This window comes from Trachypithecus francoisi, unplaced genomic scaffold (assembly GCF_009764315.1).
Source record: "Trachypithecus francoisi isolate TF-2019V2 unplaced genomic scaffold, Tfra_2.0 Lachesis_group17, whole genome shotgun sequence".
NCBI lineage: Eukaryota > Metazoa > Chordata > Mammalia > Primates > Cercopithecidae > Trachypithecus > Trachypithecus francoisi.
The window spans coordinates 23,472,484-23,482,276 of NW_022681462.1; the positions used below are offsets into that span (position 1 = coordinate 23,472,484).

General features: G+C 54.0%; 1 protein-coding gene across 1 annotated transcript; it reads left to right on the plus strand.

Annotated features, from left to right (window-relative positions):
- The first annotated feature begins 1,586 nt into the window (after nucleotides 1–1,586).
- On the plus strand, nucleotides 1,587–6,557 carry SPR (sepiapterin reductase). Its single transcript, XM_033175070.1, has 3 exons — nucleotides 1,587–2,199; nucleotides 2,770–3,060; nucleotides 5,746–6,557. The coding sequence occupies exons 1-3, from the start codon at nucleotides 1,896–1,898 to the stop codon at nucleotides 5,934–5,936; spliced, it is 786 nt and encodes a 261-aa protein (XP_033030961.1). The 5' UTR covers nucleotides 1,587–1,895; the 3' UTR covers nucleotides 5,937–6,557.
- Nucleotides 6,558–9,793: the final 3,236 nt, after the last annotated feature.

Sequence of the window (9,793 nt, forward strand, 5' to 3'; positions counted from 1 at the left end):
ACGTCTGATTTTTTGCCATCCCTTCATTGTTCCCTCCTTTTCTTCAAAATCTTGCAAATGGTAGAAATTTAATAAATGTCAAATGAATGGATGGATGGGATCGTACTTTCATCAACCTGTCTTCTAAGGCCTGAAGAGCAGGGAGAAGCTATTAAAATTCTGTAAATAGTAGGCTGTTGGGCCAATGAGATCTCTATCTTTCAGTGTGAATAGGTAAGTGAAAAGCAGGGCAACTTCAACGGTATACATATATACAGAGTCCTATCAGCGTTAAAATAGAGAAAGCTTAAAAACAATTAGCCAGGTGTGGTGGTGCACACCTGTAATCCTAGTTACTCAGGAGCCTGAGGTGGAAGGATTGCTTGAGCCCAAGAGTTCAAGGCTGCAGTAAACTGTGATCACACCTCTGGACTCCAGTTTGGGCCAAGAACAAGACTCTGTAACAAAAAAAAAAGAAGAAGAAGAAGAAGAAAGAAGAAAGAAAAGAAAAGAAAAAAAACCTTCCTCCAGGCCGGGCGCGGTGGCTCAAGCCTGTAATCCCAGCACTTTGGGAGGCCGAGACGGGCGGATCACGAGGTCAGGAGATCGAGACCATCCTGGCTAACATGGTGAAACCCCGTCTCTACTAAAAATACAAAAAACTAGCCGGGCGAGGTGGCGGGCGCCTGTAGTCCCAGCTACTTGGGAGGCTGAGGCAGGAGAATGGCGTGAACCCGGGAGGCGGAGCTTGCAGTGAGCCGAGATTGCGCCACTGCACTCCAGCCTGGGCGACAGAGCGAGACTCCGCCTCAAAAAAAAAAAAAAAAAAAAAAACCTTCCTCCAAATTGTTTCTTCCTTGGAGTTGGCAATAAGAGGAAAGGCGATAACTTTGCTGTTTAGCCCCAGGGGAGGGATCAGCCCTGTGGGGAATTGGGCTAAGTTATCAGAGGTTACTTACTGCCGTTGCTAAACTCTAAAGAGATTCATTTTTTAAAAACTGATACATAATATTTGAACATATGTATATACACAATGCAATACCATTTGGCCACAAAGAAGGAAACCATGAAGAGATTCCTTTTTAATATATGTAGCTGCATGCCAACTTGTCTCACGTTCCCCTTCTCCTAGAAAAAAAAAAATGTGGATTTTCTGAAGCACCTACCTGGAAGTACATACAGATGATTTCGTAAACTTGAAGCTGAGAGTGGATGGAATTGCTACTAGGAAGACTGTAGCATGAGCAGGAGCAGAATCCTGGGGAACACACTTTTAGGGACAGGAGTCAGAAATCTCAGAGAAGCAGGGGTTACTGGTGGGAGCACGAAGCTGCTCAGAGCCTAGTAAAAGGAAAAGGTTTTAATATCATTTGAAGCCACTGTGGTTCTCCCAGAGGAAGCTCCTGTCATCCAGAGAGCAGTGAGCTCCCAAGCAAGCAGAGACTTCAATCCCTAAACGAGCATAAGCTTCATTCAGGGCATTCACTGGCCACGACCAGGGACGCCCAGCACCTAGTGCAGGGCTTGCCCTGGAAGAGGTCAGTAGTGCAAAGAAGTTAGGGCTGGAAATGGGAGGAAATTCGAGCATGCGTCCCCGCAGGAGGTTGAGCTTGCGGACGAAGAACAAGGCAGCTCTGGGAACCAGGGTAGGGCTTTCCGTGTGGGCCGCGCCTGCCGGCCCTCTCTGTTGTCCCACTTGGCACGGACTGGGCTACCGCCCACAGCTTGACTTCCGCCACCAGCGACCAAGGGAACCAGATCCCAAGGGAACCAGCAATCCTGGGCGCTCGCGGCCCGAAGCCTGAGGTTCCCTCCGGGCCCCGGCAGGGCGGCCCCGCCTACACCCGTTGCGGTCCCGCCCCCCGCGACCGCCCCGCCTCCCTCGGGTCCCAGCGCCGCCGGCGGAGGACGGTAGCATGGAGGGCGGCCTGGGGCGTGTTGTGTGCGTGCTGACTGGGGCCTCCCGCGGCTTCGGCCGGACGCTGGCCCCGCTCCTGGCCTCGCTGCTGTCGCCCGGCTCCGTGCTGGTCCTTAACGCCCGCAATAACGAGGCACTGCGGCAGCTGGAGGCCGAGTTGGGCGCCGAGCGCTCTGGCCTGCGCGTGGTGCGGGTGCCCGCCGACCTGGGCGCCGAGGCCGGCTTGCAGCAGCTGCTCGGCGCCCTGCGCGAGCTCCCCAGGCCGGAGGGGCTGCAGCGACTGCTGCTCATCAACAACGCGGGTAAGACCCCGAGACTGGAGCGGGCTCCCCATGTGAGCGCCCACTTCCTCCACCGCTGGGGAATTTAACAGCGACTCCTAGGGAGTCAGATAGGACGCCTAGAAATGTAAAACCCTAGTTGTTCCAGCTTGAGTAGCAAGTGGAGGCGAGGTGTACAGGAAGACTCGGTGCCGTCGGGGCAACAGTCTGCCCCCACTTCCTGGAAAATTGGCCAGCCGGGTTTTCCAAAGCGCCTGTAGAACTCTCCCGATCCCCTTGCTCTGCGCCCTCTGGCGGAGGCCTGAGTCAGGGCTTCGAGTCTCCAAACAAGGAAAGTCGCTGCTTCTCCGGAGGACCCCTAGAGCTCTCCCTCGGCAAGTCAGGTGCCTTCTCATTCTGCAGCTTGGGATGGCTGGGTTCCCCAGGTGTGTCTTTCCGCAGAGCTGGGGAAGAGAGAAGCCTCTTCAGAAGCGCTGGGCAGCTTCCTCCTCTAGGTCTGCATGGGAAGAGGATATCTGGAAGAACTTGGGAGGGCTGGGGGAGAAGAAAGCCCCGCCTGCCCTGAGTTACTCCTAAGGGTTGGTTTTTCAGGCTCTCTTGGGGATGTGTCCAAAGGCTTCGTGGACCTGAGTGACTCCACTCAAGTGAACAACTACTGGGCGCTGAACTTGACTTCCATGCTCTGCCTGACTTCCAGCGTCCTGAAGGCCTTCCCGGCCAGTCCTGGCCTCAACAGAACCGTGGTTAACATCTCGTCCCTCTGTGCCCTGCAGCCTTTCAAAGGCTGGGCGCTGTACTGTGCAGGAAAGGCTGCTCGTGATATGCTGTTCCAGGTCCTGGCACTGGAGGAACCTAATGTGAGGGTGCTGAACTATGCCCCAGGTAGGTGGGAAGTCCTGCCGTCCCTGTCCTCCAGAACCCACTGGTGCGCCTCTGGGGGCTGGGCAAGCGGCCTAGTCCACCCCCTCCAGGAAACAACCCACAGGATTTTGTCCTTGAATCCTGATCCATGACCCCTTAGGGGAAATACACACCCAGGGGAAATAGAGGTGGTAGGGTCCGGGGATACTGGCAGAGAGTGAGGAGTTGCCTGGACTGGAGGGTGGGGCAGGAAAGTCTGAGGTATTAGATGGAGTTTGGGAGAAGACTGGGGTTTGTGTACCAGGCCTTCCTCATGTGAAATGGGGAAGACACTCCCTGCCTCACAGGGCACTTTGGAAGACTGAATGAGATACTGTATGTGAAAATGACCCTGACCTGTGAAGTGTTGCCTCATTGTTAAATAGGACTGACCACACTATTGCGCTATGCATCTGTGTGTTCTCAACACCTAGCAAAGCACTACACTAAGGCAAGCTGCAGGACATGCTAGCTGTATGGAGAGCAGACAGGCATTGTTGAGTGCTGACCATCCCTGGCTGAACTCTGCTGGAACACTATTGAGGATACTGGGATAAATACAATAGAGCCCTTATTTTCATGAACGCCAAAGGACAGGGAGTCTTGTGATACTGGGTCTGGTTTCTGATGCTGCAGCCCCCCTTTCTTAAGTGAGGAGTCTCTTTTAGGCTTAAGGTTGCTGCAATCAGAAAGTGGTGACAGAGTATCCATGGAAAACCTGAGCAACTTGGGCAGAGATCCAGTAGTCTGTGTCCCTGGGGAACAGGATCAGGCTCCCAGAGCAGACAGGTAGAATGGCCTGCACAAAGCACAGATGTGGCAGGCCTGCATCCCCCCTTGTTTCCAAGTCCTTCCTCACGTTCTTCTGTACCCCAGCCCCTACCATCCCTGTCCCCCCCAACACACAGGCACAATTATTCTTGCAACCAACATTCAACTCATCATCCACTCTGAGCTCAGCCCAAGGACTCGCACAAACAATGGTGACCAAATGTAAGCTACAACCAGGAGCAGAGCAGACTCCAAGAGGCCACATGGCTGCATTTGTTCTCAGGAGGCTGCCCTGGGCATTATGAGGGAGCTGAGATTTTCAGGAGGTCCCTAGGGCCTGAACCAAGGCAGAGGCCAGTCTGGTTTTCATTTTGGTCTCAGGAAGAATGTTGTAACAGGTGCTCAGAGATAGAATGGGCTGTTTGGAAAGGCAGCAGGTTCCCTCTCAGCAGAGATGCACAGGTCATTGGAAAACAGTCAAGGACCAGGAGATAAATTCTCCCTCCAACCCTGGAATTCTCTGATTTTCTGCCCTTGAGGACCATTAACTGCAAATACTGGGGTGCATGAGTGATTCTTATGTGAAGAATGGAACGTGCTTGCAACAGTTCAAAAAGGGAACAATTCCCTTTAGGTGGGGAGACTAGAGATGGCTTTATTGGAGGTAGCTGAACTGGACATTGACCTTGGTTGTTAGCAGATGGAAGGTGTTCCCGAAGAAAGGATATAAAGGTGCGAAGGCTCACTGTGGGTGTGGCAGGTCTTCCGGTTTGCCTGTAGGGTAGGTGTGCCCAGAGGAGGGCAGACTAGGATGCTTTGAGTACTAGGCCAGGCTAGTGGGAAGCTATTGAGGGGTTTTGAGCAGAGGAGTGTTGTGATCCAAGTGATGTTTTTGTTTGTTTGTTTCTTTGTTGAGACGGAGTCTCACTCTGTCGCCCAGGCTGGAGTGCAGTGGCGCGATCTCGGCTCACTGCAAGCTCCGCATCCCAGGTTCACGCCATTCTCCTGCCTCAGCCTCCCGAGTAGCTAGGACTACAGGCGCCCGCCACCATGCCCAGCTAATTTTTTGTATTTTTAGTAGAGACGGGGTTTCACCATGTTAGCCAGGATGGTCTCGATTTCCTGACCTAGTGATCCGCCTGCCTCAGCCTCCCAAAGTGCTGGGATTACAGGCGTGAGCCACCACCCTTGCCTCGGCTCAGGCAATTCTAGCACCTCAGCCTCCAGAGTAGCTGGGATTACAGGTGCATGCCACTACGCCTGGGTAATTTTTGTATTTTTAGTAGAGACGAGGTTTCACCGTGTTGACCAGGCTGGTCTCAAACTCTTGACCTCAAGTGATCCACCTGCCTCAGCTTCCCAAAGTGCTGGGATTGCAGGTGTGAGCCACTGCAGCCAGGCCCCAGTGATGTTTTAGTGGAGTGAGTTTAGTAGAGGGCTACAGGAGCTGAGGCAGGGAGAGAAGCAAGCTTGTAAAAAGGACCTGATTGTCGGGATACGTACACGCTGAAGGGTCCTACCTGGTGCCTGGTTGGCTGTGGGGGCGAGGAGGGGAGGGAAGGAGGAGGTGATGGAGGTTTTGAGTCTGGGAAAAGAATACTTCATTAATAGAAATGGGAATGTCAGGAGGTGGTGCTGGTTGGACAGGAGATGAGAATCTTGGTTTTAGACATGGTAATCTAGAGGGTCCATGTTCATTGGGCTTTTGAATTTCAGTCCAGATCTTGATAATGACAAATTGGAGCCTTTGGCAACCCTGAGCACACATTTCAGCCAAGATGACGTGTTTCCTCCGGCCAGACCTGACTCAGCCCCACCCCCGACATACAACAGGGACCTGAAACCTTCTGCCCTGCCTCGGCCATGTTCCCTCATCATCTGCTTTTCATCCTCTAGGTCCTTTGGACACAGACATGCAGCAGTTGGCCCGGGAGACCTCCATGGACCCAGACATACGAAAAGGGCTGCAGGAGCTGAAGGCAAAGGGGAAGCTGGTGGATTGCAAGGTGTCAGCCCAGAAACTGCTGAGCTTGCTGCAAAAGGACGAGTTCAAGTCTGGAGCCCACGTGGACTTCTATGACAAATAAGCCCATGTTTTTGGCTTCCTAAACCTTTTCGTCCCCACTTTCAGACGTACCCCAGAGCCCTGTGGCTCCCCACACCCTGCCATAGGGGCAGTCCTGTCTTACACATAGAAGCACTCATGCCTGCTGCCCTGCCCTCAGGCACAGCCAGCTGTGAGCGCCCAGATCTTGGCCTTACCCATTGTCAGGAGTCTGTGCTCTGCACCCTGGATTATGAGGATGGTAGGAGAGAGGTTATGGGTATTGGTGTCTCTATCCCCAGGAATAGAACTTAAGGAGTGGGAAGAGCAGGAAAAGAAGCTGGAACACAGAAGAGAGGAGGTTGTGTCTCCTGCTCGTAGCAAGCCTGTGGGGAGGGGGAAGAGTGATCTGGTGTCGAATAGGAGAACCCATGTAGCTTCGCAGATGGCCTAGATGGGAAGAAGAGCAGATGGTACAAGTTCCAGCCCACATAGATGCCCCTTGCTGAAGGTAGCAGGACCTTCTTTTGAACTTTGTGTCCTCACTCTGATGTCTCCTTCCTCCTGAATCTACCACCCCTCCCCCAGGCTGGGAGAAGGGGCTCCTGGGTGTCTGTATACATGCCAAAGGCAGATACAAATAAAATACAGATTGTCCTTTTTTCATGCTTGCTTTCTCCTCTGATACAGGGTCTGTGACTTAACTTCCTGGTTCACTGGGCCCAAGGTCATTCCCGAGGCAGTTAACCCAAAAGTGAGGTGTTGTCCTTATTTCCTAGGGAGCTGTCCTGGGGCCATCTGCCTCCAATCATCAAGCCCCACTCAGTGGCAAGCCCAGGTCCAAAGTTGCCCACAATCGGCATGCCTGCTCTTTTGTATTGTTGCCCACGCTGACCCCAGCCTTGACAGCCCTTTTCTCACCCTGGGCTATTCAGAATACCCATCTTTTACAGCCCAACTTACAGCCTGCCCTCTGCATCCCTGGAGCCTGGGTCTTTTCCCCGACTCTGGATTCCCAATTCCACCCACTGTCCACATGGCAATGCTGTGAATGGATACCAGCTGCTATTGGCCCTCTGCGTTGCCCATCTGGCCCAGCCCATGGTCCAGGTCCTCAGTGGGGTGGGCTTAGGACCAGCATGCCTTTGGGGGAGATGGGCAAGATTCCAAGAAATGGAAGCTCTGAGAAATCAGGGCTTCATCCAAGCCAATCCTTGTGCAGGTTGGTAGACATAGGCTAGACTGGGAGCTCCACAGCAGTGGTGGTCTGCAGCCAGCACCCCGGCCCCTGGCCATATTTGGGAGGAGGGAGCGTGGTCCGCTGCCGGCTGACTCCAGGACGCCGCCTGCCTCTGAGTGTGCATAAGGGAACTCCTCCTTGTGCTCAGCAGAGGGCGCATGGAGGCTGCGCCTCTTGCTGAAGGGCAGGCCCTAGGCTGAAGCTGGCAGCGCCCTGCCTGCTCCCCTAGGAGGGAATGGGCGAACTCTTACCTGGTCCAGCAGGGGCATTATCCTCATGCCCCCATTGAAGTAGAAATCACTGGGCTCAGGTTCCTGCTCTGCCACAGCTGGTAACCCAGGGCAAGTTTCTTCTCTGTGCCTCAGTTTCCTTATCTGAAAAATGGATTAAAATGGCACCTACCCTAAAGGGTTATTTTGAACATTAAGTGACCTAATGTTTGTAAATGTTCAGCACAGTGCTGGCATTGTGGTAACTGCCCCGTAGGTGCTAATATTATTTATTGCCTTTAAATATCAAGATCCAGATCATCCTGGAGCCCTGCTGGAAGCCTCCTCTCCTCTAGGCGGCCCAGACATCCTCCCCTGGCTGACTTGAGGCAAAAACTCTCACTGTACTGCCCCTATTCAGCCTCCTGGAGGCGAGGGTGGGGTCTGGTCTGGATACCTTGTCTTGGATTTACAGAAAAATGCATGAACTTTGGAGTCAGGAACCTTCAGTCCCACTACCTTGTCTGTGACAGAGATGCTGTGGGGAGTTGGGCAGAGCCCTGCTCTCTCTCTGGGCTTCAGTTTCTTTAGAACAGTGAACTCCAAGATTCCTTCCTGGACACCTTCCTCTGAGGTGTTTCCAGTGTAATGAGGCAGTGGATTATGGCAGCCTGGGCTGCCTTTCGTGCCATTGTGGCTGGTAGGTAGGTTTCCTCACCCGGCCCCTTGCTCCTGTGGGAGTATGAGGGTGGGCAGTGCCAGTCCAGCTCCTTGTGAATGATCATCGGAGTTGACTCTGTCCCTCCCCTCTAGGCTGGTTGGCCAGGGGCTTCTTGAGGAGTACTGCTTGTCCCCACGAGGTGGCGAGGCCCTCCCATGCCTGACATTTGTCTTCTCTGAGCCCAGAGATGTAAGAGCTTTGGAAGTGCTCTCTTGGGCTGTCTCTCCCTGCAGTCCAGGATTCTGGACTCTCAGGGGCCCCCAGGGAATTGGGGAGATCAGAGATGGGCAGCATCACTCTTCCTGCCAGGTCTCAAGGCCTCTTCAGTGACCCACGGTCTCTGGCCTCAGGGATTTCCCAGACCTTGCTCCCAGCCCTGAATTCAGCCTCCCCAGGTCCCCCCACACTGAGGCAGGGAGGCTTTTGTGGCAGCCTCCAGGCCATAAGCAGCCACCCTCCAGGGGCTAACCATCTGTGTTCCCCGACTGCATGACCCGGCCTTGGCCACCACACACATGAGCACATGTGAGTGCACACACACAAATACATGCCTGCACATGCCCAGGGCCCAGCTGCTGGAGCGAGCAGGGCCATAGATGAGCCAAAAGACAAACAAGTTTCCTCTTTGTCTTTGGTGTGAGAGTGCTGGACGGTTTTTGGTTTTGTGTTTAATATGCCTGCACTGGGGCCAGCAGCTGGCCTGTGAGGAGCAGGGGGAGTTAGGGGAATATTCCAGGCCAAAGCCAGTGTCCAAGAGCATGATCAGCTGGGATTAGTCTGGTCAAGAGGTTCCCCCAAATCCCCAATTCCTGTCCTTCCTCCCGTGAATAAACACATGTGCCCCCACACCAAGGCTGGTGCTGAGTCCGTTGTCAGTCATCAGGGTCACATGCCCAGGATGTACTCCATCCTAGCATCTCCCCGTGTCTCACCCCAGAGAGCCAGGCCCTGAGATGCTGCCTTCTAGCCTCCTTCACCTTCTTCCTTCCCCATAGAACATGGCCTCATAGGCTAGCAGGCATGCGGTAATTCTGACTTGTATGGCAGGTGTGCACATTCCTGGGTGAGCACACCCAAGAGCACCCAGGCATGCCCTCACTACTGGGCTCCCGTGTGGTGACAGGGAGGTGGGTGAAGATGACTCCCAGTCCCTGGGATGGAGACCCCCATTGGGTGCACCTCTCCAGCTCTCACATCATCTCTCAGTAATCTGGGGTGTAAAAGAGGAGGGGAGTGGACCAGAAGCCACTAGACAGCTTGCTGGAAGCCAGCTGAGGAATCACTCCGAACCTCTGGGGTCAGCTTGGGGGAGCGGATGATGGAGGGTAGGGCTCCAAGCCTGGAGCAAGCCATCCTTGCCCCACTCCCCAGTCCTGAGGTCTCCCACCTGTGGTGCTGGGAGATGGGGAGCAGCACAGGTGTTGTCTCAGACTTTTGAAGTAGAGCCCACTCCCATCAGGGAATTATTGTTACTTCCCAGCCAGCATCCCCTACCTCACCCTTTGTCGCTCCTTTCATCCGTGGTAACTCCATCTTCAGCCCTAAGTGCCCTTCGTGTGAGCCGGGAGAGTCCTAGACTTCTATTTTCAGTGAGGAGCTGGAGGAAAGGAGGATGGGAGAGAGAAGGAAATGCCTATCCCTTGGGGGCTCCTCCCCCAGCTGACCTCAGTGGCTCAGCGTGGTTCCTCAGCTAACTAATCTGAAAGCTGTCTAGTAGCCTCTTAGTCCAC

What these genes read in the sequence shown, in the direction of transcription:
- SPR (XM_033175070.1), top strand. Translation starts at nt 1,896, where the DNA reads ATGGAGGGCGGCCTGGGGCGTGTTGTGTGCGTGCTGACTGGGGCCTCC. An exon ending in GCTGCTCATCAACAACGCGG is followed by an intron (nt 2,200 to 2,769) that starts GTAAGACCCCGA and finishes TTGGTTTTTCAG; the next exon opens with GCTCTCTTGGGGATGTGTCC. An exon ending in GGTGCTGAACTATGCCCCAG is followed by an intron (nt 3,061 to 5,745) that starts GTAGGTGGGAAG and finishes TTCATCCTCTAG; the next exon opens with GTCCTTTGGACACAGACATG.